The 24,840-nt window shown below is 43.2% G+C and overlaps 2 protein-coding genes across 5 annotated transcripts in view; one reads left to right on the forward strand and one right to left on the reverse strand.

The window, feature by feature from the left end:
• The window catches only part of zmp:0000000755 (phosphofurin acidic cluster sorting protein 2), a 41,032-nt gene extending 22,043 nt beyond the window's left edge, over positions 1 to 18,989 (forward strand). The window contains exons 3-25 of one of the 4 annotated variants that reach the window (XM_068567409.1): positions 1,154 to 1,243; positions 2,797 to 2,922; positions 4,959 to 5,121; positions 6,418 to 6,509; positions 6,816 to 6,896; positions 7,258 to 7,317; positions 8,675 to 8,826; positions 9,013 to 9,106; positions 10,120 to 10,203; positions 10,878 to 11,047; positions 11,193 to 11,325; positions 11,413 to 11,517; positions 11,756 to 11,862; positions 12,926 to 13,080; positions 13,160 to 13,270; positions 14,146 to 14,248; positions 15,648 to 15,680; positions 16,958 to 17,000; positions 17,099 to 17,141; positions 17,388 to 17,526; positions 17,798 to 18,024; positions 18,422 to 18,535; positions 18,685 to 18,989. In XM_068567409.1, coding sequence (XP_068423510.1) covers positions 1,154 to 1,243; positions 2,797 to 2,922; positions 4,959 to 5,121; positions 6,418 to 6,509; positions 6,816 to 6,896; positions 7,258 to 7,317; positions 8,675 to 8,826; positions 9,013 to 9,106; positions 10,120 to 10,203; positions 10,878 to 11,047; positions 11,193 to 11,325; positions 11,413 to 11,517; positions 11,756 to 11,862; positions 12,926 to 13,080; positions 13,160 to 13,270; positions 14,146 to 14,248; positions 15,648 to 15,680; positions 16,958 to 17,000; positions 17,099 to 17,141; positions 17,388 to 17,526; positions 17,798 to 18,024; positions 18,422 to 18,535; positions 18,685 to 18,800 — 2,541 coding nt within the window. In that variant the 3' untranslated portion in view covers positions 18,801 to 18,989. The remainder of the gene's footprint in view (positions 1 to 1,153; positions 1,244 to 2,796; positions 2,923 to 4,958; positions 5,122 to 6,417; positions 6,510 to 6,815; positions 6,897 to 7,257; positions 7,318 to 8,674; positions 8,827 to 9,012; positions 9,107 to 10,119; positions 10,204 to 10,877; positions 11,048 to 11,192; positions 11,326 to 11,412; positions 11,518 to 11,755; positions 11,863 to 12,925; positions 13,081 to 13,159; positions 13,271 to 14,145; positions 14,249 to 15,647; positions 15,681 to 16,957; positions 17,001 to 17,098; positions 17,142 to 17,387; positions 17,527 to 17,797; positions 18,025 to 18,421; positions 18,536 to 18,684) is intronic. The other 3 variants (XM_068567410.1, XM_068567411.1, XM_068567412.1) reach the window with 3 other exon arrangements.
• Positions 18,990 to 21,484: 2,495 nt separating this feature from the next.
• mrpl2 (mitochondrial ribosomal protein L2) lies at positions 21,485 to 24,492 on the reverse strand. The gene is made up of 8 exons (XM_068567413.1): positions 24,406 to 24,492; positions 23,950 to 24,036; positions 23,677 to 23,845; positions 22,717 to 22,858; positions 22,520 to 22,635; positions 22,309 to 22,419; positions 21,868 to 21,941; positions 21,485 to 21,780 (listed from the first exon to the last, which is right to left on the reverse strand). The coding sequence occupies exons 2-8, from the start codon at positions 24,022 to 24,024 to the stop codon at positions 21,571 to 21,573; spliced, it is 897 nt and encodes a 298-aa protein (XP_068423514.1). The 5' UTR covers positions 24,025 to 24,036; positions 24,406 to 24,492; the 3' UTR covers positions 21,485 to 21,570.
• Positions 24,493 to 24,840: the final 348 nt, after the last annotated feature.

A 24,840-nucleotide genomic window follows, 5' to 3' on the forward strand; every position in this document is an offset into this window, starting at 1 on the left:
CGCTGCTCACCAGTTCTTACTTAATTATTTTGGCAGGTTCAGTAGACACCTGAGCTAAGCTATGACAACTTATGAAATATTAACAGCAGTTGATGAGTTGCCAAATTTATTACGCAACAACAAGATACCAGCCTTTAGCTCTCACAGCTTGACATTAGATTGTGAACTTAAGATTTGACAAGCTGTTCCTGTTCTCACATTTACACACTGACTGCCGGTTTCAAAATCAGAAGAGGTAATAAAATACAAAATAAAATCTTGCTTAAAGATAATGAAATGTAACTTGAAACATGATAGACTTTAACCTGAGGCTCGTCAGAGAAATTTTCACAGCAGCTCAGGACACACTGAGTGTCTGTGTCTTTGAATTTGGTGGCAGAAACCTACTGTGGCCAAACAGCGCTGTTTGGCCACAGTAGGTTTCTGCTAGCCCCCAGAATTACCTTCACTGACCAGTCCCTCTCAACGAAAATAGATAATATAATTAAATTTGGTCTCAGTTCTTGTTTTGCTTGGACCAAACGTCCCTCTGAAGGCGTGAATACGAATCCTAGGCAGTTGTTCTTAAAATGCTGAAGGAAGCAGTAGCTAATACCTTTATCCCCACCAAAATTAGCGTGTATATGCAGGGTTTTTAAATGCAGGAAACTGGCTACAATGACATTATGCTACTTTTCCATTGTAAGTATCCTGGTAATCTGTAGTTCTTGCAAAACAGACTGTTTTGTTTCTGTTGAGTTTTAAAGCAAGATAAGAAGTCTGGTCACTTTTGGGAGAGAAAATTAATTGTATGCTTGTAATTAGATTTGTTTTTTAGGTTTTATCATTGTGCCAGTTCAGAAAACCTCATGATATCTTTTTTAATAGGCCACCTGACCCATTTTTTTCGTTTTTATCGCCGTAGTGTTTTCTATAAAGCAGTGAAGGAGGAGAGGACTGTTTGTACTGGGCCGCCTCAAGGTGTGAATCTGCATAAATGTGTGATTCTGAAAATAAGGCTTGCACACTCAGTCACTGTTGTCTGATAGATATTGGCACAAGAAACAGCCGAGGATGAGGAATTTGTGGGTAGGAACCCCTGATGTTTAATGTTCTTATATGTTGCATTTATAAATGTGGTTACAATCAAACTTAGCTTTTCTTTGTCCCTCAGGGTTCGAAACGTCTTCTGAGATCAAATGAGTACGTCCTCCCACCCAGTGGACTGATGGAAACAGACTTGGAGCTCACATTCTCACTACAGGCAAGCACTCTGACATTATACTGTGACTTCTCACACTGATATGGCAGTTACTTGGCGGGGAGAAATGTGTTGAAGCCTTTATTTCCTTCCAAACCCAGAGCAAAAGTGTTGAGTTCAAAATATCCATGGAAATATGCGTGCTGCTTACAGTATTTTGTATAAATTAAATGCTGTTCCATGTTGTTTTTTTTGGTCAGAAGAGGTTTTCTCTCACAGGAAGTGATGATGCTGACTTGGATTTTGCTGTTTTTTCTAGTGAAACTGTACACCGTACAGAAATAAATTATTACCAAAGTCACTGAAGCAGAATTTCTTTTTATGATTGACAGATTAAGATTTTAAATAATAGACACTGCATGCATGCTGACAATTTGCGGACTGGATTAGACAGACTACTATGAAGGTGAACCTAAGCGAAGACAAGTGATCAAGTTGTCGATTCACTTATAAATTATTGTGGCCCTGAGAGCTCAAAATTGAACTGCAAATTAAGAAAACACAATAGACTCAACCCAAGAAAATGAGAAAACGTTGAGAAAACATTGAGACGCAAAAACATGAATTTGAGGACATATGCAGCGTTTCACCTTGTGGAACTTGATCTTACAAGCTATTTCAGTTTGAATATTATAGACCAAGAAGGCAAGAACAGTCACTCTGAAGATTAAGTTCTTGCAGTCGGAGACAACATGACTCCAGAAGAAAACAGACAAGCCTGAGGATAAATACTAAGTCTCGGAGAGAAATATAGTTCTGAAGTGGTGAAGGTTCACCAACAGTTCAACAGACCGACCGCAGACAGTTCTTTGTAATAGTTCAGTCAGTAGGACTGCACAATCCAACAACCACCATGTTGGCTCAGTGCTGGTGGCTGTATTTACACATGAACTTGAACCAAGTGTGTGTCGTATCTCTACATAATCGGTTCACAATATTCAGTGTAGATGGCATTCTGACTGCAGATACATCTTCTGAAATAGCGACGCTTGCACAACAACGTAGATTTCAAATCATGCCTTGCAGTCAAAGATGGCCATATGGATTGGAAAGAGCACACTGGCATGCACTGGAGATGTCTGATGATGATGATAATGATAATATGACATGGCCTCACTACATTTAAGGTGGCACAGACAAGCAGTTGCCAGGTAATGCAATGAAATCCACCAAGTTCACCAGAAAAAAAATACCATTGGAAAACCCATTTTGAAAAAGAAAATAGCTAGCAGAGTCTCAAGAAAAAGTGTGCATCGTGGCATCAAAAGGCAATGAAAGACAGTGACATCTTTAGTTAGCAGTCTTATAATAAACTGTGAATATATGCAATTGTGTTTTCATTATTTGACTTAAATGGTTTAAAATGTTATTTGCAAGAAATATAAGCGGAACACTATGAAATGGCAGGATAACAGAAAATAATTGGATTTATTGTGCATTAACAAAAACTATTCATTGAAATACGCCTGCAGGTGGGTTTCTATCTGAATGCTGGTAAATATATTATATGGTCTGGGTTATTATCTGACTTTATATTTGTTTTTGTGTTTTCTCAGTACCCCCATTTTTTGAAGAGGGATGCCAATCGACTGCAGATCATGCTGCAGAGGAGGAAACGCTACAAAAATCGAACTATCCTGGGCTACAAAACTTTGGCTGTGGGAGTCATCAATATGGCCGAGGTACCGTATAGTGTTCAACTGGGGCATCACTTTCAATCACATCATGTTTCTTTGTCATCCCTTAAGTTTCTCTTAAGAAACATAATTTTGCTCTGCGCTTGTGATTGCTTTCTGCTGTTCTCCGACAGTGATGGCTGTCAGTGTCTGTGTACCATGTCTTGGTTTGCCAGAGAGAGGCTCATGCGTTACGCATCATTTCAGATGACTCATGGTCATCACACATACTGCTGTGTGAGATCGTGGGCCATCTGGAGCTGGCTTCATGTGCACCTTTCTGGAAACGATGCATGCAGCCATGCTATGCAGGAATAACAGACTGGGAGCTGATAGAATGCCACCTGTGGATGCTTGTTTGATGTAGAAATATACAATTCAGGTTTTATGTGCCCTGATCCGTGTAATTTCATGTTGAGTGCTGCCAGTACATCCCTCAGCTGGACATGCAGTGGGGATTTGCAGTTACGTCAGACTGAATGTTTCGGCCACTAGGCCATCGAGATGTCCTTTTTCTTTTCTTTTTTTTTTGCTTTGACCTGTTGTCAGTGTGGATTTTGCACATTGAACAGGCTAGCTGCTCTTAATTGTGCCACTCTTTGGTAATTCACATGCAACACTGTGCACAACAAATGTCACTGAGGGTTACCGCCATGGATTGCAGTAAACAAAAGATTTGATGTTCATATAGCAGATACAGATCATTTAAAATTAGTGGTGCACAATGCATGTCTGTCAGTTAATTGTCATCCGATAATGGGAAATATATAAATTATGTATTAGGCCAGCAATGAAACTTTAGCCAATAAATATGACCTATCAATCAAAGCCATAGCTTTTTTAAAAATACGTTTACATGTCTGATTTGACTCGTGGTCATAAACGCCAATGAAATACACTTAACATATGTATTTATTTAGAGCATAATGTTGATTAGCGGAGATATTTTGCCTCATTGACTCCAGAGAAGTGAAGAAGACTTTAGTTAGTTTTCATAGTAGTATGTCCAGCATCCAAGTGATGTTAGTATGTCCAGCACCCTTTCTTATGGGTATTGGCAACAGAAAAAAGCAGGCGTTTTTTGTATTGATAAAAAAAGAAAATCCATATAGTTTATCCTTAATTAAAATGTCCTTTTCAGGACATAATTAGATTTTTAGTGAGGGGAATCAAGACATAGACAGAGATAATGAAAATCATGCTTATTTGGAATGCACCCATTCATGCTCAGCCAATGTGACTTTCCACCAGTTGCCCCATGACAGGAGTTGACGAACATCGGAAAACAAGACCGATGTTTTACTACATTTTAAAGAAACACTCATCCATTTTTGGTGCCTGCTACAGTGAAATGACCCATACTCTCTTATGAAAAGCTAGATTGGCCATTATTGGATCCTGTTGGGTAATTATGTTGTCATCTGCTGTAGTGTAAACTCTCCCGTGCCCTCATTCTGAATCTATTGGAGCATTAGGTGGGTGGAAGTCACTTATTGGACTTTGCATGCAGCGTTTTAATGCACCACGGCCAGAGTTTGGGCAAAATGATTCTACTCCCTGTACAGCTATTTGTCAAGTGAAATACTGAAAGCTCATCATGTGCTTGTGTGCTGTTTGACTGGATGATATGAGCAAATTGTCTCTTTACTTACAGATAGCATAGCTGTCATCTTGTAATCGGTCGCTAATTCTCCTCGAGCATAAAGCAGTGTAACAGAAGCCGTGTCAAGCTTTGTTTTTATCATTACTGGCTCAGTAAAGCGAGATAAAATTCTTCCGTCCTGCCTGTCTGTTGAAAAACCCTTATTTGTTCCATCTGCTTTGCCGCAGCTCTACAGAGTGATTGATAGACATTGTGTGCGACGTGAAGGCATCGCAGCTCAAGAGAACTTTGTGTTTATTCAAGAAAATATATCATTATCGGGAACATTGCAGGGGAGAGATGAAATACAAGTGTTTTGTACCAAATTGGTTTCGAAACCCATTTTGAATACATTCTCCAAATCCATGGTCAGACTCGATGTTACTCTTCCTATCTCCAGGTGATGCAACACCCGACAGACGGAGGACAGATTCTGGGTCTCCATAGCAACGTGAAGGATGCGCCAGTGCGCGTGGCGGAGATCAGCGTGTACTCTCTGTCCAGCCAGCCCATCGACCACGAGGATGGTAGCAGTCAGGCTGGCCACAAGATCAAAACCTCAGGTGAGCTCAGGCGCCGCCCGTCCTCCTAACTCGGGGTCCGTTAGACGGGCCAAATGTACCAAAGCTGCCCGGTCAAGTCCTGTATGTAATTTCAGCCGCCGCACTGTAGCCAGCTCTTCCTGCCTTGGCCCTCTCTTCCGTCCTGCCACATGGCTCTTATTTCCCAACTGAGGACAGAATAAACGCCATTAATCCCAGCCCGACCTATGGCCAAGGATATGTTATTCTCCTCAGCTATGGCTGTAATGTTGATTTGAGAGAAGATTTAGGACCTATTACCTTACACCGTTCTTATTCTGGATGGAGAGAAATATTGGGCCCTGCTTGGACTCTGCGCCTTCATCCCGGCTTGCTGATCCCTCACTATTCTGGATGTTATTAAGGAGGCCGCTCGAACATAACAGATGATCTCATGCACCAAGTATTATGCGAGTGTCACTGAGGGAAGGAAAGATGTTTATCTTTCGCTTTTCTCCTCTGCAGTGAACCTTAATAACATTCATTTCATGTTAGAGCACAGAACAGGACGTTTCTCAGGCGAAATGAAGTCTGAATTTGCTGTTCAGAACAAAAAGATCTTGCATCGCCTGATCAGTCTTCAGCTGTCAAACACGCAGTAAAAATTGCATCTTGAGAAATTTGGCCGACATTTAACATTAGTCAAACTTTCAACTGCTAAAATGTAAAAAAAAAAAACAACTTTTTTGTGACAGATTACAATCTACTTTGCATATAATACCATTTTCATAATTACATTTCAGCATGCACATTACACATTCGATTTTGCACACACATTCTTTTTTGCTATTACCAAAGTTCATTATTCATGCCAAGTAGTCAAAGCAATTCTTTACTAATGAACCGTGAACAATAGGACTGTGTATTAAGGAACTTTATACACAAAAGATGGAATATTGTCTTTGAGCTCAAACCAATATTTGGGAAAATGCCACTGGAATTTACAATGTCAGAGAATTGTACTTTTTTTTAAATAGTTTTTATTGTGTTCAGTGTAAGAACATGGTTTCCTATTGAGTTTATGAGGCTTGTTTTTACTCAGAACAAATCGCTTCCTAGAGTCATTCTTTATTCGGACAGAGGGTTTCAGGACTAATCAGTCTGTGAACTTGGAAGTTATTTACCGTGTAAACCACATGTCTCTCAGCCCACGTTTTCAAAAGATGTGGCCGTGTGAAACCTACACATTTGGATTTGCACATTGTCGCTGACGTAATGCTACACATATCCCTGTGTTTTTAAGTTTTTCTGTGCGTGTCCGTTCTTGCCTGCCTTCAGACCGCTCCCCAGACATGGATAACTATTCTGAGGAGGACGATGACAGCTACTCGTCGGAGCAGGAAGCCAGTGATGACGCAGTTCATGGCCAGGTCAGTGTCAGAAAACGCGCCTACAAATCTGCAGCAACCAGATACATTAAATACATACGGGTATAAGAAGTTCAATAAACAGAATCTTATTTAGCTCAGCAAAATGAAAAAGTCTCCTTGCCCTATTTTACATCGTATACTAGTGATGTTATTTAAGGAAAAATATCAGGTTTTTGTCAAATGTAGTCGTTTTTGGTTCGTATTATTATTATTTTTCTACATTTGTTTTCCATGTATGCAAGCAGAAATGTCGGGGCACTGTTATGTTGATGTTTCTGATATCTCCTTATCCTCTTTGTATTTCAGGACCTTTATGATGAAGACGACGAGGTGAGGAAGCCCAAGAAAGCCCGGAGGAAAATGATCCGAACGACCTCCATGACCAGGGTTGGTTGCCTCCTTTTCCACCTCTTGGACTTTTATGCTCGCCAATCATTGACTATGAAAGTCATTTAAGACCCGTTTTTTGCTGTTGTACACGCTTTTTAAGGAAAGCATGCACTGTGTTCCATTTGTCCGAGCCATTAGGACGATGCGGATGAACACGTAAATGAACCTTGTGGGCTCACTGGACTGATCATAATGGTCTTTACATAGAGTGGTTGTGAATGAGTAATCCAGTGGACGGTTACTGTGAGAACCGATAAGCCCGAGCCCAGCTGTCATGTGTATTTAATGATGACAGTTATTCCCTTTTCGGTTTGTTTTTTCCAGTCTAATTGCATTTTTTTTTCTTCTTCTGTTCCAGCAACCTAACTTCAAGCAGAAGTTTGTGGCCTTGCTGAAGAGGTTCAAGGTAACAGATGAGGTGAGTTTGAAAAGAATAATTGCGTTTTCCTTGATTGACACCCGAGGATGATGTTTAATGTTAAAGCAAATGACGTGGCGTACAGCACCCTCCGGGAATCTCTCCGTCTGTCTGTTATGAAGCTTTTAGTAAGTCAGCTTTGAAACATATCAGTTATTAAATTGACCTCGGGGCAGGAGAAAACAATCTTGGTATTGACTGTATAAACAGCATATTTCTGCGGCTAATGTTTCTCTGACTGGAGAGGAATCGTCACCACAACAGAGGGACAAGCGTCGTTATGGCGCTCGGCTGCCTTACCTCTGTGCTCATGGATGTATGATTCATACGTTTCCATTATCAGAATCCATTAACGAATCTCATTCTACACCACTTAATCTTGTGATAAATGTCGGTCTGTATGCTTGTCGTGTTTTTCATCTCTCAAGTCCTTTTCGAATAAATGTTTCTGCGGATTCTACATAATGGCTTGTAATCAGGTCATCAGCAGGAAGTCAACCAATCGTGTGCAACAATCCCTCGATGTGCGTTACATAATCTATTACACCATTATAATGATAATAATTTCCTTTGAACTCTGAAATGTATTGGAGTAATTGAGATATACATTGCATTGAGTCACTTTTTCTGACCCCAAAAACCTTGATCAAAGTGTTTAAAACTGCAGATAAACAGTCTGTCCTCCTTCTGGCTATGTATTTATAGAGCTATTCAGACCTTTTTTCAGACCTTTAAGTGTATATCTACCTTAAAAAAAATGTGGGCCGAAGAAACTAATGCGAGTGATTTAACCTTGTAATGCTTACGAGAGCCTCTAGGCCATCTGAGTTGTGTTTTGCAGGATGCTTCTCGAAGCTCCAGGTGGCCCGTTGATCTTTCATCACGGCCTCTGTCTCTAATCCCTTCCTTGTGGCTGGGCACTGTGCAGGGCTATAGCTCTATAAATACATAGCCAGGAGGAGGAGAGGGGACAGACTGTTTATCTGCTCCCTGCCAGCTTCTGCACTTATGGAGTGGCATTAATCACCTGATTAGTCCACAAGCCTGCCTGTGTGCGGTTCCTATGATATACATCCCCACTGTGCAGCTGGCAGATCAAGGCTCACCACCTTAGCACTCCCCTAGCAATCACTTACCTTTTAATTGGCCTGCTTAGGACCAAGGCAGGGATGTATTTATAGCATAGATTTTCTCATTTTACAGCCTTCAGTGTCATTCTTTAAGCTCCATTAGCTCAGCTGTGAAAGTGATTAGCTAATGGACAGCACCAGTCACTCCCTCCATCCATGGCTATGATAACGAAATCCTTGATTACTGTATCCTGATGTTTTGATGGAGTGTCTGTCCTGTGTGGCAGGTCCTGGACTCTGACCCAGTTGACCAGACCCAGGAAGTGGAGGAGGATCTGGACTTGCTCTATGACAGTCTGGAGGTGTACAACCAGAGCGACAGTGGGCCGGAGATGGAGGACAACGAGAGCGTCCTGAGCACGCCCAAGCCCAAACTCAAGTATGTCTGTACTCGACCTTGTTCCTCAAAGGCCATCTTTTTTTTCTCCAATAGTCTCAGTATTTATATATATCAAAATGTTTATGATCACACACCTGTATGTGGTTTTTAGTTTGATTTCAGAGATTTATTGTTAGTTCGCATCTTGTGTTAGTTTTGTCCAATTAAACTCATTTTTGTTTTCAGGCCGTTTTTTGAAGGGATGTCTCACTCCAGCTCCCAGACAGAAATTGGAAGTGTGAACAGTCAAAAAAGCCAGCAGAGAGAGCTGTCGTGTCCTGTAAGTAGATCACCCGGCACTTTATAAATGAAAAAAAAAAACCATCAGATGCCTTTCAATCCCATCGTTCACCCATAAAGGTCCGCCTCTCTGTTACTGGGAGGCTCTTTTTGGACACAGTGTCACGTAAAGCAATCGCCCCTGGACATTGTTTAAATGTCTAGCAATCTTCTCTGCTTATTTTGGTCCAGGGATTCCCAAGGACCATGATATTCTAAGCATGAATGCAATGCAGCTCCGATTTGGGGGGCGGAGGGAGGGGGCTGCAATCCGTACCCTATTCACCCCGACAGCCCTCTAGTATTTATAAGGACTAACACAGAACGACCTCTCCACCACCCTCAAAACATGCATGCACACGCACAGAGAGAGGATTGGACGGAGCAATGCCTGAACTCATACTCTGAGATTTATGCCCCGTTGGAAACAACAAGGACAGAGAAAGAGGGAGAGAGAGCGACATGTTGAGTGTGATAGTTGGAGAGGGAGTGATGTTTATAAATATCAGGGAATCCATTTTAGCCTGTAATAAAAAACGCCTGGAGCATTTCAGACTGCTATAGCCCTCTATTTTGCTCAATAAATGTCTCCAGTCGAACTTCATAAACCCGTCTTGCAGGCGAAATGGAAAGTCTTTGATCTAATAGTGAAATTAATTATGCTAGATGTTACGAGATGCACTGAAACACTTTCCGTCAGGCGAACTTGAGCACACAGTGTGTTTGTTATTTTTTGGGGGGGGCTTATGTTTCAGTAGGCGTCTGAATGAAACGTATAGAAGCTTTTAGTAATATTTATACTCCCCAGCTCTGTCACCGTGCTCAATTGTGTCGAGCTGCCACTGTGAAATTGGCCGGTTACGCGTCCTAAGAGTGGTCATCTTGACCTGAGCAGATGGCGCATGGCAATGCAGTATGGAGCCCTGACCGTTTGTAATTTCTATTCACCAGAGAAGGGACCTTCGTGGTTAAAATAGTCTAATGTTTGTGTGTTTGTGTGTGTTTACCCTGCAGACTGGAGACTTTCTGACCGTGGACAGATGTAAATTGCAAGGCGCCCGGTACCAGGACGACAGCATCCCAGATACAATCGTTGGGGTATGTGTTTGGAACAACAACAGTTTTACTTTGTTTGTTTTAGTTTTTAACTAAATCTCCCTTGAGCTTTGTTTCTACCCTTTCCACTTGAGTGCCCTTTCCTCCCATGAGTCTTAGTTGTTTTCCAGGAAAAAAAAGTGAAGAGGGAGGGAGTATGCAAGGGCGGGCGAACCAAACAGCGCAGTCATCCATTATGGATCAGTGGAGCAGACAAGGCGGCCCCATGCTGGATAAATCCTGACTGATGAGGATTGAAAGAGGACTGTTACTGTTTGCTGTTGTCTTTGTGCTGATGGGTTAGCCCCTCCTGTCGCACCGCTCAACTAATCCAGTTCAAAGTGAATACCTAAAAACTGCCACCTGCTAAGAAACGAACGACTTTTCTTTTTACTAATCTTGTCTTTTGTGGTGGGCTCGCATCATTATCTCTGACCTGACAGTTTAATTATTTACCAGGCCAGCACCCCTCCATCTCCCTCACCACCTCAACTCTTTCTACTCTTGCTCTTAAAATGCGGGCTGCAGATGCACAGAAAGAATACAGAGTGCACACCAGAACCTGTGCGAGACACTGACTGTAGGAGTCGATGGGACACAACGTCGCCAACGTGCTGTACGATTCTCGCACTGCCCCCTTGGCTCATCTTTGTCCCCTTTCTCATTTTTGGCTTTAGGAGCCCGAGACTGAAGACAAGGGGCCCGGGCCGGTGTCGGGGCCAGGGCCGGGACCAGGACCAGGACCAGGACCGGGGGAGGTGAGCAGCTGGGATGTCAACACTGAACGGGTGACCAGCACTGTTGGCAAGCTCTGCAAGACAGAGTCCCAAAACCACATGTCTCCCAGGTACACTGCCGATCACTCCATCTGCAAACATGCACACAAGATATTGTTGTGTATGTTTACAAGCTGCTTCTGAGCCCAGTCGAGTAGGTTCACTGCTTCGTCGGTCATGTACTTTGAGCTCCTTGTGTTTTCGTCTCCTCCTCAGTAAGGTGGAAAACAGGCTACAGAGGCGCCCACGCAGCACCTCCATGAAAGACCGACAGAACTCCAAGGCCCAGAGCGACAGGACCAGCAGCATGGAGAGCGAGTGCTCCCCGGAGTCACGGCTCGTAGCACAGGTGAGCATGTTGCCTATGTGTTCTTCGCAGATGTTTTCAGTCCGGAGGCGATGTGCTCAGACTCTCGGCTTATCGTTGGTCTCCCAGGTTCCCAGGAAGTCTGTGTATGACCAGCTGAACCAGATCCTGATCTCTGACGAACGCCTGCCAGAGAGCATCATTCTCATAAACACCGTAGAGTGGCAGGGACAGGTGTGTGTGTGTGTTTGTGTATTTTGTTCAGCTCCTCGTATATTCAGTCCACAAGCTTGGAAGCTCACTGGATTTGCAACATTTATTCTCTGACATTATCGCACAAAAACAGAAATACAAAAGAGTACTGATGTACCGCAGTCGCATGTTTCTCCCGCTGTCTTTTCAAACCGATCCACTCTGCTTCTTACACACTCATTAACCCATCATGTCCCTCTTGTGTGTGTTTTCTGTGCAGTATGTGTCCGATTTGCTCCATGAGCAGGGCCAGCCCATTGTGTCCACCTGCTCTGCCGCTGATGTTCAGGCTGCCTTCAACACCATCGTCACTCGCATCCAGAGATTGTGAGTCGCATACATACGCACACACACACACACACATTGGTGAATGACATCGCCCCCCGCGTAGTGTTATCTCGCTGCCTGTTATGGCGGAGTAGTCCAGGCCAAACTGTGTATGTTTATCTTGGCTCGCTGCCAGAGAATTCCAGGACGCGATCGCTCGCGCTGCTGAAGCGCTCTCTGTCCGGGAGCCCGTTCTATCAGAATGTCCTGGTTTTGCCACGAAAGGTGGAAGTACGAGCCTCCTTCTTCCTCTCTGCAATTCATATTCATATGCTCGGCTGCTCGTCTCCTCACGGCCAGTCTGCCATGCCGCTTCCGTTAAACCCGTTTTCGCCTTTTGATCCAGCTGAAGCGTAACTTTTCCATTCTTTACACACCTGCTCTTCCGTCAACCTGTTTGCTCCACTGCAGCCGTGTCATGTGGCTCCGTGTGCTTCTCTGATGTGAACACGCCTGCTCAGTGCTTTAGCTGTCTGCAGGGTTTTTTCCCAAACATTGTCGCTAAAAGTATAGACATTTTATTGATCACATATATTTAGGTCCCTGTTATTGGACATTATGATCTCCAATAGTTGTCTCAATTCCTGAAGCATTTAGTCCTTAAAAGTGACTTAAATATCATGGAGCTCGTAATTAATGAATGAATGAATTAATCGTTAAAAGGGTCCGTTGTTAACACTATTATAAAAACACAACTTTAAATCAACTGAAGAGTTTAGTTTCTTTTTGAGCAATAATCGACCGAGCTTAACTGGGTTGAGTTTACTTTTTCTTTTTGGACTCGTTATAAAGATGAAATTGGTCTTATGTCATGTTATTGTAGAATTAGGATTTAAAGGCTGTTGCAATATTCAGTGCAACTTCAGAAAGACTTGCAGCTATATGCTATTACAAGTTCTAACACACCACCACCATGGCTCTCAAAAAAACTGAAAAACCCTGTTGAAATACAAATCTTAAGACAGCCACAGAGTCTCTCACACATGCTCTCTGACACACGTTTTTCATGATTTGGAACTTTGTCTTCCTCCTAATCACTCATTCCCGCTCTTAACCCACGCAGCTGTAACTGCAATGCACAGACACCGCCGACAATGAAGGTGGCGGTGGCAGGCGACCAGAGTTACCTCAGCACCATCTTGAGGTTCTTTGTGGAGCAGCTGGCCAACAAGACACCCGACTGGCTCAGCTACATTCGCTTCCTGGTGATCCCCATCGGTGAGTCACTCGGCATTAGTATGAGTACTACATGGTTTCCGCTTTGTCTTCTGCTTACATCTTTCTTTTTGTACTCCAGGTTCTCATCCCCTGGCAAAGTATGTGGCCTCCTTTGACAGCCGGTTCAACACCATCTTTATGGACACTGCATGGAGGGAGTTGTTCTGTCGGACGGAGCGGCCCGCCTCAGGTAGGATGCATAGCTCCGTGTCTGTCTACAAAGCCAGTCTGCGTGTCTAATGTTCGGCAAACTTGAAAGGGAAAGAAATTGGGTCAGAGCATAGGTCAGGGGCTGATGGATGAGAGAAAGAGCTTTTCCTCCGATTGCAAAAGACAGCTACAGCCTGCTGCAGTACAGCGACTGGCTCTATATTATGGCACTATTCTTCCTCTCCGTAACGTATCCGCTGCTGTTTAAGAAGACAAACTCTGATTGCAGTTTGAAAGTCTTGGAAATGTTTGCTGGCACACATCCATGGTTAATCTTTTGTTCACATCCCTTTTCCTCAACTGTCCATTGTTCTGCCTAGACAAGCTCAATACTGCTCACCCATATCCCACCTATTATTTTCCTTCATTTAAATTTAATTTTGGTGCCATATTCTCACACGCCTCAAAACGGGTTTCAAGCACACACAAAAAACCGTCATATTTTTTGCTTATTCTTTTGTCCTTCATATTAACTGCCTTCACGACACACAAGGCAGTGTTTGGATGGGAATGGCTGTGAGTGCTTTCTTTTACAAGGAACTGCTGAGGTAAAAATATGTTGACATTAAGAATCAGCTCGTGTTGTTAAAATGTAGTCCGGGCTGCGTGTGGCCCAGAGGTCCGTTTGACACGCAATTCATCTCTTCCTCTCGTCGTATGGCTGACTTCACCCACGTTTTTAATGACATTCTACCCACCCCCTAATTCAGAGGAATGGAAATGATTAATGCGCTGTCTTCTAGTGACCTGGTGTATGTGAAAATTAACAGCCGCCTCAATTGTCTTGAAGCCTGTTAGCCAGACATGAAACAGGAGAACCGTGTTGTTAACAATCTGTCTCCTCGTTCCCTGCAGACAACATAGATGTAGCAGGACGAGTCGTTCAGTATCTGGTCGGTGCCAACGTGTCCCACCAGTTCCCCATCTCGGAAGCAATGCTCACCTACAAACAGAAGAGGTAAAGTACCTTTGATTGTTAAGGTTTGAGCATACCGGTGCGCTGCATATGTTTGTGTATGCATGTATGTCTTTGTGCTTTTTAAAGCATTACTTCTAACTTCTGAGTACCGATATTAATGTCCAATTAGTCTATTGTCTCATTGAAAATGAGTCCTAGAATAAATATAGTTAAACTGCATGAAGATGTTGAAATGCATATGCATGCAAGCAGGCACATTCATAAATTAAACACACACACCAGATTGCTGTGATTAGTGGTGAAAGTGCAGGTTAGAGTTTATTTTGATATGCATAAAGGAGTCCAGAGACCTGTCTCACGAAGCTGGATTAACATACCCGGGGTTTCCTTCAGTTATCCAGCTGCACTTAACCAGATGTCCGCGGTCTCGCTTTTTGGTCTCACGAAGCCAGTTATCAACTCGTTAAGTCAACCCAGGCGTGTCTCATCTAGATCTGTGCTCGTGTACATAAAAGGGGCGGAGTTAACTCCGTTTGACCAATCGTACACAATGAAGGAGCCGAGAGCAACGTGTTTTACAACGGAGGAGCAGACAATAATCTTATGAATGTACGAAAAATATAGAGAAAGAATACAAGTAAAAAGCATAAAGCAACACTGTTCCAGAAGCCAAAAGCCGCGAGGAATCGTGGCAAAAAAAAACGCCGACTCCGTCAATGTGCAAATGACTGGGATTGTAATATTAAATCACTGTCTCAAACGTATGTGTCTATTTTGATTATCTTTTCGTTTTAACAATTTAACCTCATTTCAGTTGCAACCCCAGTGGAGCTAAAAGAACATGAAAGCAAGTTAAAACCAAATACAAGAACATAGTTCAAAGCGGTCAGTGAGTTTATTATAATATCTTCCAGGCTTCATGTATGATGTTTGATTTTGCTGGTCATGAAAAACACGCTCTCTGCGGAGCGCCTTCCCAAACGGGATTCTGTAGATGTGGGCAGGTCATTTTTCCAGGACAATTATTGGTCAGTAGGCGTCTTAAATACACACTGAGATCTTATCCGGGAACTTAACCTGCTCCAGAGCAGGTTAGGCGTTCAGCGTAAGTTACCTCGCTAAACTGCAATCCAGTTTCGTGAGACAGGCCTCAGGAGACGCATGCTCTGGTCCATTTCAAGTAAAAGTGATATCATATTTTATAGAGCAGCGCTGGCCTGTGACTGGGTTGAAGATGGTCTTTGTGGACGTGGTCTCAGACACAGACACACTCCACAGACAGTCCGTTGCATTTCTGTGTACATTTGTTGTTTTCTTTCTGAGAGCAAACCCCGCCCCTGTTTGTAAAAACGGCTTCCTATTGGCCAGAAGGTACTACACACAGTTTTAACACTGTTGCATTCCTTGTTCCCCCTCTCCCTTTTGATTTGCATTCAAGGAAAAGAAGTTTGTATTTTGATTTTTACATCAGGTATCTAATTCAACTCTTGGTTTTTGTTTTGAACCCGTCCTATTTTCTCTCCATTTGGCTTGAGCTCCTTACTGTGTCTTAACATTTCCCTTCTCACACTATACTCACTGTAACTTCACTTTGCACTCTGTCCTGACTTGTGTCTTTGGTTTGGTGTGTTTTTTGATTCTTACTTTTGATTCTGTCCTCTGTGTTGTTGCTATAAAGATTTGCCTAACAACCGTTCAAAACGAAACAAAGTATTTACAAATTGGACTTTTTACTTTTTATTTTTTTTACAGATTTTACATTGACATGAAAATGAGCTGCCCGACGTGTATTGGCTCACCCTTAGAAGTGTCTACATAATTATGCACTTGACTATTCCGAGGCAAATCAAGTATTTTTATCAGTCAAAAGAGATAATACATTTAGCAATATCAATGTGATATTCCCCCATTTTAACCTGCATGAATACTTCTTATGTAAAAACATGTATTTCTGCATGTATGTATAAAACAAGTATGTCAAGTATCACCCACATTTACAAGAGGCCGACGGTCAAGTTTAATATATCTTTTTGACCCCGCTCCGTTGGGGTTTGCACAACCTTTAGCATTTAATATGTAACATCCCTAAAATGTAATAGATTTAGCCGTGTACCTGCACTAGCAGGTGTTCCAGCAGCGTTCCTCGTCATTCTACTGTTTGCTGTGGATGCAATGCACTGTGCAGGCTCACAAAACACTCGTTGCACTACGGGCGCCTCAAGTTAGACGACTTGCAGAAAGATAACACTATCTCCAACGCTTCCCCTGCTGAATCACTGGGTGTATTTTTTGATTTGCTGTGGTCTGCGTGTGTATTGAACTTTACTTGACGATGACTGCCGTACTGTTTCTTTCCCCCTCCTAACTTTGTGTAGGCATGTCTGAGTCAACACTAGTCGTGTAAAGAAGCTACGCGGTTACTCCGGCTGGGCCCAAACTATCGCTTTTAGTCCCATGTGTAAAATGACTCCTAGTACTGGCTGATGAGAAAGACCTTCTTCTTCTCTTGGTTGTAAGGAGCGTCTCCCCCTCCCCCATTCATCTCATTGTAACATAACCCTAAGATGACCCCATTCCACCCAAGCCAGTCATGTGCCATTTCTGCTGCGATGGGACATGGTGCGGGTCATGCCACAGTCATCTTCCCTCCAGGACCATTGAGTGTTCTTGTGCACCTCTGGAGTGTTGAAACCCCTCCTCCTTCACCTCTGGTCATAACCACAGCCTCTTTACTGTCTCTGTTTACAGCCCTGATGAAGACTCCTGTCAGAAATTTGTGCCATTTATTGGGGTAAGATTTCATTTTCCCTACGGAAACGTGCCGGACAGAATTGCTGATTCTCTTTGAGTTTCATCTGGTCTCACAATGAAACGTTTTCATTCCTGCAGGTTGTGAAAGTTGGGATTGTGGAGCAAAGCCTCTCAACTTCAGGTAAGAAAAGGCTTTGTTTTTTTTTGTTTTTTTAAAGGTGTCGGAGTATTTCGTCAGCTTAGCGAGTTCAACATTGCACCGTTGAGGAGGAGACCAAAACCGAACGAAACCCAAAAGTCTCTCCCTTGATACTGATTTAGATGAGCAAACCCCAATATTCTTCCATTTGTTTACTTTGACTGGCTTATGGCTGTTTTACTTTGAAGCTTCGTTCATGAGATTATTATTTCTAACCCTGATTTGCAGTGGACTCAGATGATGCAATGGGGGTCAACACGAGCATCCTGTCCTCCCCAACGCCCCCATCGGCTGGTCCGTATGGGAAGGAAATAGGTGGCACGCCCCCGCAGTCACCGTCTGTGTCCACCGCTCTCTCTGGAACTGGGTATAACAATGCACACGCACAACATCATCAGAAACAATACTACACCCTATTTATTTATTTTTATTACCGTAAAAGTTAGGTTATAAGCCGCTATGACCTTCGGTGGTTGTCCCCGCTATAGTAATAGAGATAGCATCAGCGCTAGCCGGCTACAGCGGTGACAACCACCGGAAGTAGTAGAGGCTTATAACCCGACTTTTACGGTTTGTCTCCCTGTTAGCTGTGCGTTAGTAGGGAAGTAAATAAAACAACCTTTGCCTGTTTCCCTCAGTAGCTCGCCGTGTTCAGGCAGTGAAGTGATGGGGCTGCAGGTGGACTACTGGACGTGGCAGGGCCCCGAGAAGAAGAAAGATGGAGAGAAGAGAGACGTGGGACTGAAGAACACCCTGAAGAGTAACTTCCGTTCACTGCAAGTCAGCCGCCTGCCTTGTGGAGGGGAACTCACCCCGCCACCCAGCATGGCCATGACCGTGGTCACCAAGGAGAAGAACAAGAAAGGTACGCTTTGGAAACATGCCTGAAATCATTTTTTTGTTCACGAATGTAATAAGTCTTTCTCGTTCTAAACTTGTCCCTGCACGAGACGAATGAATACTTTGCATATATTACATTACATTTATATAGTGCGTTCATAGTTTGTGTACGTGGGAAATACCTGCATGTATACTACATTAGCGAGAACAGCATGAGACGTGAGCTCACTCATCAGCCTCCACAATGCCTTTGAGTCTTGTGAGATTTTGAGCCAGACTAAAAGCTGTTCATCTGTGTCATTCATTTAATTATAGGTTTTGGTATGTTTATACCCACTCTGATGTGAACAATATGTGTACAAAAAAAAGCCCCAATATGTGTTGAAGATAATTGATTTATGCCTCCCTGTTTCTCTCAACAGTGATTTTTCTCAGCAAGAAGCCCAAGGAGAAGGAGCTGGACTCTAAGAGCCAGGTGATCGATGGCATCAGCAGGTTGATCTGCACAGCCAAGCACCAGCACACGATGCTGAGAGGTGAGGCCTCAACCCCACAGCTGGGGAGACGCTGCCATCTGGTGGCGCTGTGCTCCATAACAGCTGCCAGAGCAAATTCAGGAGCGTATATTATGAGACGTTTAATGTGTTGCTTTCCTCATTTTCTGCATTTTTTTCCACATGCTCAGTCACTATCGATGGGGTAGAGTGGAACGATGTGAAGTTTTTCCAGCTCGCCGCACAGTGGCCAACCCATGTGAAGCACTTCCCGGTGGGGATCTTTGGTTACACTAAGCCTGTGTGACCGTGGCCACCGTCCACCCACCCATCACCAGACTCTCGGCTGCACTCGTCTCACCGAGAAGCGACAGAGAAGTAGAAGAAAAGCCAACTGGCCCCCGGCAGTAATAGTTTTCCTGTGGAAATCTTGCTGACTCTCAACCACGTGTTCAATACACAAATTTCATGTTGTCAATTAGATGTTTTTGATGTTGACGTTGTTGGGTGTTGTTTTTTTTTACACATTACGAAAAGAACAAGTACTATTTTGTAAGATTTGTGCTACCGCCTCGGAAGGTATCCTGAGGTATTCTGACAATTTGCCACATTTCGATAACGGCAGCTGTGTTTGCACTTTGTTTTTGTTAACATTTTATTATTTCTGTGAAATCCTACATTTATTGTTACTCTATAGACGATGGAGGAGTGTGATGGTGACGTGCAGTGGCGTGTGTGAGATTGTTTGAGACCGTGTTTGTGTTTATTGTTGAAAGTTGGAATATTGCTGTGAATCTAGATGGAATCCTTCTCTTCGAACTCAGTGCTCAGTTTTTTTACTCGTCCCTTTAAGTTCTCAAGTTTTATAGAAAAATGCCGGATGTTCTGTTTGCCCGTTGCTTTTTAGGACACCGCACACCTAAAGCAAATACAATAACTAAAGTAAAGTATATTTGAAGGTAGCTATAATGATTGTAGCTACGGAACATTTGTAACATGTAAGAAGTTCAAATCGAATCAGTTCGTTATTGTACGTGCTTAATAATTTATATCAGTGTATTCAGACTGTACTGCACCATCTACTTAAAAGCAGTGTAACGTGACACCGCAGAACATATTTCAACTATCAACAGCTGAATGCCAAATTTTGTTGAGACTATTGAACTGTCGCATTGTTTCAAGCGCCCAACTCCCCATGTTCGTCTCGATGTACTGGCTTACCTGCAGCGAGCAGATACTGGAGTTCTCCAGATGTGACATGACGTGCCAAAGTCTGTTTTAAAGCGTCACCACCAGAGCGCTTGGCTTGGCCAAACTTCGTATGTTGAACAGAAAATCGGACGTGTAATGTGTGTGTGTGTGTGTGTGGTCCCCCTGGAGATCAGTATTTAGATTACTGAGATATTCATCTCGACACATTTACCAGTTAGTGCGCCACATTTTTGGCCAAATGTATTCCCCCATTCCGCATTTACGAGACACACCCTGACCAAGCAATTACCGCCGTGTCCTTCTGTCACCGTTGCGGGGGAGCGCGCAAAGTTGCACCTGAACTCAAACACACATAAGTTGGTCAGTACTGTGGAGGCTTTTCTTTGGGAAATGAGTTGGACTTGAAACATGCTTTGATCGGCGTTGTGTCGAGCGCAATGCAAGTATTTGAAAAACTTTTAAAATATGATGGTCTTGCCAGACGTCCAAATCACTGCCTGTGTGTGAGTGTAGGTGTGCTGTATGTTCGATGGTACTCCCTGAATAGTGTTACGTGAAACTTTTGCAATAGGAAACCTTTGGACAAAAGGGCCTTCTGTATGAGGTAGTTGCTTTTTTATAAAGTGAACACTTACAATATTTGATTGGCTGGATTTTTTTAGTAATGTATATAAATATATACATATAATTTTATGAATTGCAACCCCCCCCTTCCACTAAATTGAAAGCACAAATAGCTCATCTTTATTTCTTGACATATATATATATATATATATATCTATATATATATATCCAGAACTCATCACTATGAAGTCAACTTGTACAAAGCAAACTCTTATTAGGTATGTCAAGTCTCATACATTTCCCTGAGTTTATAATGCACTTTCATGTGGTTTTATACATATTTTCGCTCAAATTTTAACACTTTTTTTTTTTCTTGAGGTGACGTGTTATATTTGAAATATAAACCACTACCTATAGTCAAGAGAAGGCGGTTCATTTGTCTCCTTAATGGTTCTTTTTTTCATAGGGATGTTCATGCTGATGGTGTTCGAGCGCCCCTTGAGGTCTGGAGAAACCCGTCACGGCTGTCTGTTACTTTGTTTTGCCACTTGATGTTAAAGCCTATTTTGCAGCTACCACCGTCTGTGTCTGCGACTGTAGTCAAGTTTTCCGGTCTCCTGCTTTTCAAAGGGGGCGGGGTGTCCCCGTCTCCTTAGTTGGGGAAACCAACCGGCCCTTACAGATCTGTAAACTCAGGCTGTGAAGTGTTAGCCAAGGCAGAGTTGTTTGAGGGAATTTGTCATGGGTTAGCTTTTTGAATACTAAACGGGCATAATAGCAAGTGTGTTTCAAGATATTTCACCTTGAGTTTTTTTATTATTTTTTCCCTAAATCTAGACGTAGCATGGGGGCGTTTCACTAGACTGGATCAATGAGCAGGCATGCTCACTCTGTCACCATGATTTAGCACCGCAACCAATTAACCATAGTCAGTGACGAGCGTGTCAATGGTCAAAACTACAATTCCAACATGCCATCTCATTGCTCCCGTTACTTGAAATGCCACCAAGTGTCTTTGCACAAACCCCATTTTAAATGACATGACAGTATTTTTAAATTTACCACTACAAATATGGATTACTCTGCATGTTTTACTATAGATGTAAATATGTTTTGGATTTTTTATATTGTTTTGTTTCTTTCCATGCTCTTACAAGCAGTTGTGTTTAATAAAAATTTGTAATCTTCTGTACAAACGGCTCATCTTTATTCAGATTTGCTCTCCGGAAAAAATCGACTTTATTGTGACAACGAACAAAAAAAAGAGTTGTCAATCTCCAGTCCCAAACGTGTCCAGTGCGTTACTTGGCTGAGATGGAGGGCAGGTTGACGTAAACCTTCATAGGGGGCAGAGGTTTGATCTTGCGTCCGGCCCAGCCTCCCTTCCGCTGCCACAAGCCGCTGGAGGGGCGAATGCCGAGCCAGCGGTTACGCCCGGCTTTGCCAATGATCCGTTTGTTGTGGTCGATGTTGGACACGCGTCCCACCGTCACCATGCAGGTCTCCAACACCTGCGTGTGTCCAGATGGCAACCGTCAGTTCAGAGGCAGAGCGTGGTTTTAACGCAGCCGGTGGAATCTTAATCCAGACAAACTCACCTGAACCTGCTGCTTCGAAGGAAGCTGAAGGATTACCGTTCCGTTGACTTTCCGGAGCAAAATACCACTTGTGCCTTAAAAGCAAAAGGAAGACACAATTTTTCAGTTTAGGAATTATGAGGCGCCATATTTTACAGCAGCTATCGCCTCCATACAAAAGGCCAGAGGCGTTTAAACTACATCAGATGAAACCATCGATCCTCTTCATTGAACTGTCACATGGATGCACAACAGCAGAAGAGAAGTTAGGTGTAGGATCTGGTGGCATCAAGTGGTAAGGTTGCAGATTGCAACTTTTCCCACTTGCCAAGCTTGTGGGATAAAATGTTTGTCCTCTGAGCAACAGTAGACTTCATTCATTCACACAAAAAAAATAATCATAAGCCAAAATCCAAATATGCATTTTGGGAAGCATCAAGTAGAATGCAAATAATAGACTACCTGCAGCACGAATGTACTCTGACCCCTTCCCTGGCTGTATCTCCAGGTTGTTCACCAGTGTCCCTACAGGCAGCGCTCCCAGTGGGTATGCGTCACCCTCATTGGCTGAGACTGCAAAGTAAAACAAACAAGGACGCGACATAATTTAGTGTCAAATACAGATGACCTTTACTTCCGTCATCTTGAGGCAAAGTCTGAGTAGATCTTATACCTGCCATGTTTCCAATAACGCCAGACGTTTTAATGACGTCTCCAACTTGCATGTTCTCCGTTGCAATGATCCACCTCTTCCGGCTGCCTCCAGCAACCATGGCGATGTCAGCGGACCTGTGGAGCACAGATTGAGAACGTATATCATCATATCATACATCATCAAAAAGGTCACCGCGTGGTGAACGCTGACCTCACCTGCATGGGTCGTATCGCACCTCTACAACCTTCTCTTCAAAGGGCTGCGCCTCTTTGTTTGGCTCATAGCGCAGTCGCTGAAAGTCGATCCACCGGTATTTTTGTTTGTGGCCCCCGCCGATGCCATGAGTCCGTATCCTTCCTGCACCACAAAAAGAAACATGAGCAACTTTTTGCAGGCGGCTCTAGTCTGAACAAGTACCACAGCTGTTATAAGAGCAAAACACATCACTAAATGCTGTCGGCCCTTCACCCGAGGCTGAATTTGACTTATGATTGACCACAACAGTGGATAAGAAAATGATTACGAGAATCAAAAACATGCTCTTTTATATTTCAAACAAGGCCTGCGGATTATTCAAAACAATTATCAATTAGTCTGCCAATTAGGATCTCAGAGAACGGATTCCTCATTTAAAAAATGTTTCTTGTCTTGTCCAACACAAAGCAAGCGTCTGTGTTTAGCTCCATTACAACACCGTTCAAGACTTAGTTTTTCCTCAGTAAAGACTTCTGGACCTAACACATTGAGTTGGGCCTCAAATAAATTAGACAAGGGGCAAATCAACAACCTGCGCATTATGGTAAATGGACTGTACTTGTATAGCGCTTTTCTAGTCTTACATCCACTCGAAGCACCTCTCACACTACTTGTCATCATTCACTGAAGGCGAGGCTACCATGCAATGTGCCACCTGCCCATCATGACTAACCAACGTCCACACACCTTAGGAACAACCATGGGAGACGTTTGGGGTTAAGTGTCTTGCCCAAGGACACATCGACATGGACTAGCAAAGCCGGGGATTGATCCGCCGATCCTATGACTGAAGGACAATCCTGCTCGCCATTGAACAACAGTCGCACTAAATGCAAACTCCAACCTCGTCCTCCTCCAGACCAGCTTGCAAACATGCACTAGTCGTTTTTGTTGTTCTACCTTGTGACCACAGCCTTTACCTGAGTGGTCTCTGCCTCCAGTCTTCTTCATTCCTATGGGATTGGTGGTGTACTTCTCCCTCTGCTTCCATAACGTCCTGTTCTGCTCCAGACAAGCTGTGGTGAGGAGGCCCCTGCGCTGTTCCACCGTCCTGGGCCCCCGAGTCCCCAGCCGGGTCTGCGCTATAGCCTGTAAACACAACAGGTGACACGGGTTAGATAGTGTGGTGGTTGATCTTCAGCATGAATGAATGAATGAATGACTAAACGACGGGCAAGCGGTTGGGTGTTTACCTGCGAGGAGAGCAGAGCAGGCTGGGAAAAGGTGAGGGAGCGTAGGGCTCGAGTGAGACACGACAGCGCCATCATAACAGCGTCCTCCTGGGGAGCAGAGGAGAGTACGTTTGACAACCGGTAGAGTCTTTTCCACTTGACGTTTGTCCTGATTTTTAATCATTCATCATACTTAACTCAGCCTGAATGAATCAACCCATTGGAGGTCAATGAAATAACATTACCTCCTAAAGGTGTCCTATAACGTCACAACCCTAGCTTTGCAGTAACCTTACCAAAGGGCTAATAAATACGAGCTATCATTAGCATACTTCAGGTTAATCTGGCTCAATAGATATACCTACGTTTCATTTGTATGTTTGAATGAAGCAAGACAAACTAGCCCTTTATCTTGTGTCCATTTGCAATGCAACTCAGTCAAATAATGACATAAACCAACCTTTTCATTTTACTTACTTCATCACGAGCTTCTCGTCGACGTCCTTCACAGTCGTGCACGCTTCGTCGCACACTGATGACGTAGCCGTCAACTCTGGGATCTCACTGTACAAGTTAAAATGGATAATTTATGATATGTAACGCTAACCATTGTCCCCTGTGAACAGCTTGCAGGGTACGCGTTTACACATGATTTAAACCCGTCATCATACACACCTAGCTTTATAATACCGGTGTCTTCGTTCTTCTAATAGTTGGTTTCAATCTCGCCTCTGGGTGGCAGAATTTGCCGTCTTACATATTGAATCCAGGGTCTCCAGCAAAAAATAAATACAGCGTCATGTTTTTCTCCCACTTACCTAATTTATTTTTCTTTTTTATGAATCCCGCTTATTGAAACAACGTGTCCTAGTCACATCTTATAGGCAAATTAAGAATAAAAAATGAGGGTTC

The sequence above is a fragment of the Clinocottus analis genome, unplaced genomic scaffold (genome assembly GCF_023055335.1).
Source record: "Clinocottus analis isolate CAN_PGR_092001 unplaced genomic scaffold, fCliAna1.0.p SCAF_8, whole genome shotgun sequence".
Classification (NCBI taxonomy): domain Eukaryota; kingdom Metazoa; phylum Chordata; class Actinopteri; order Perciformes; family Cottidae; genus Clinocottus; species Clinocottus analis.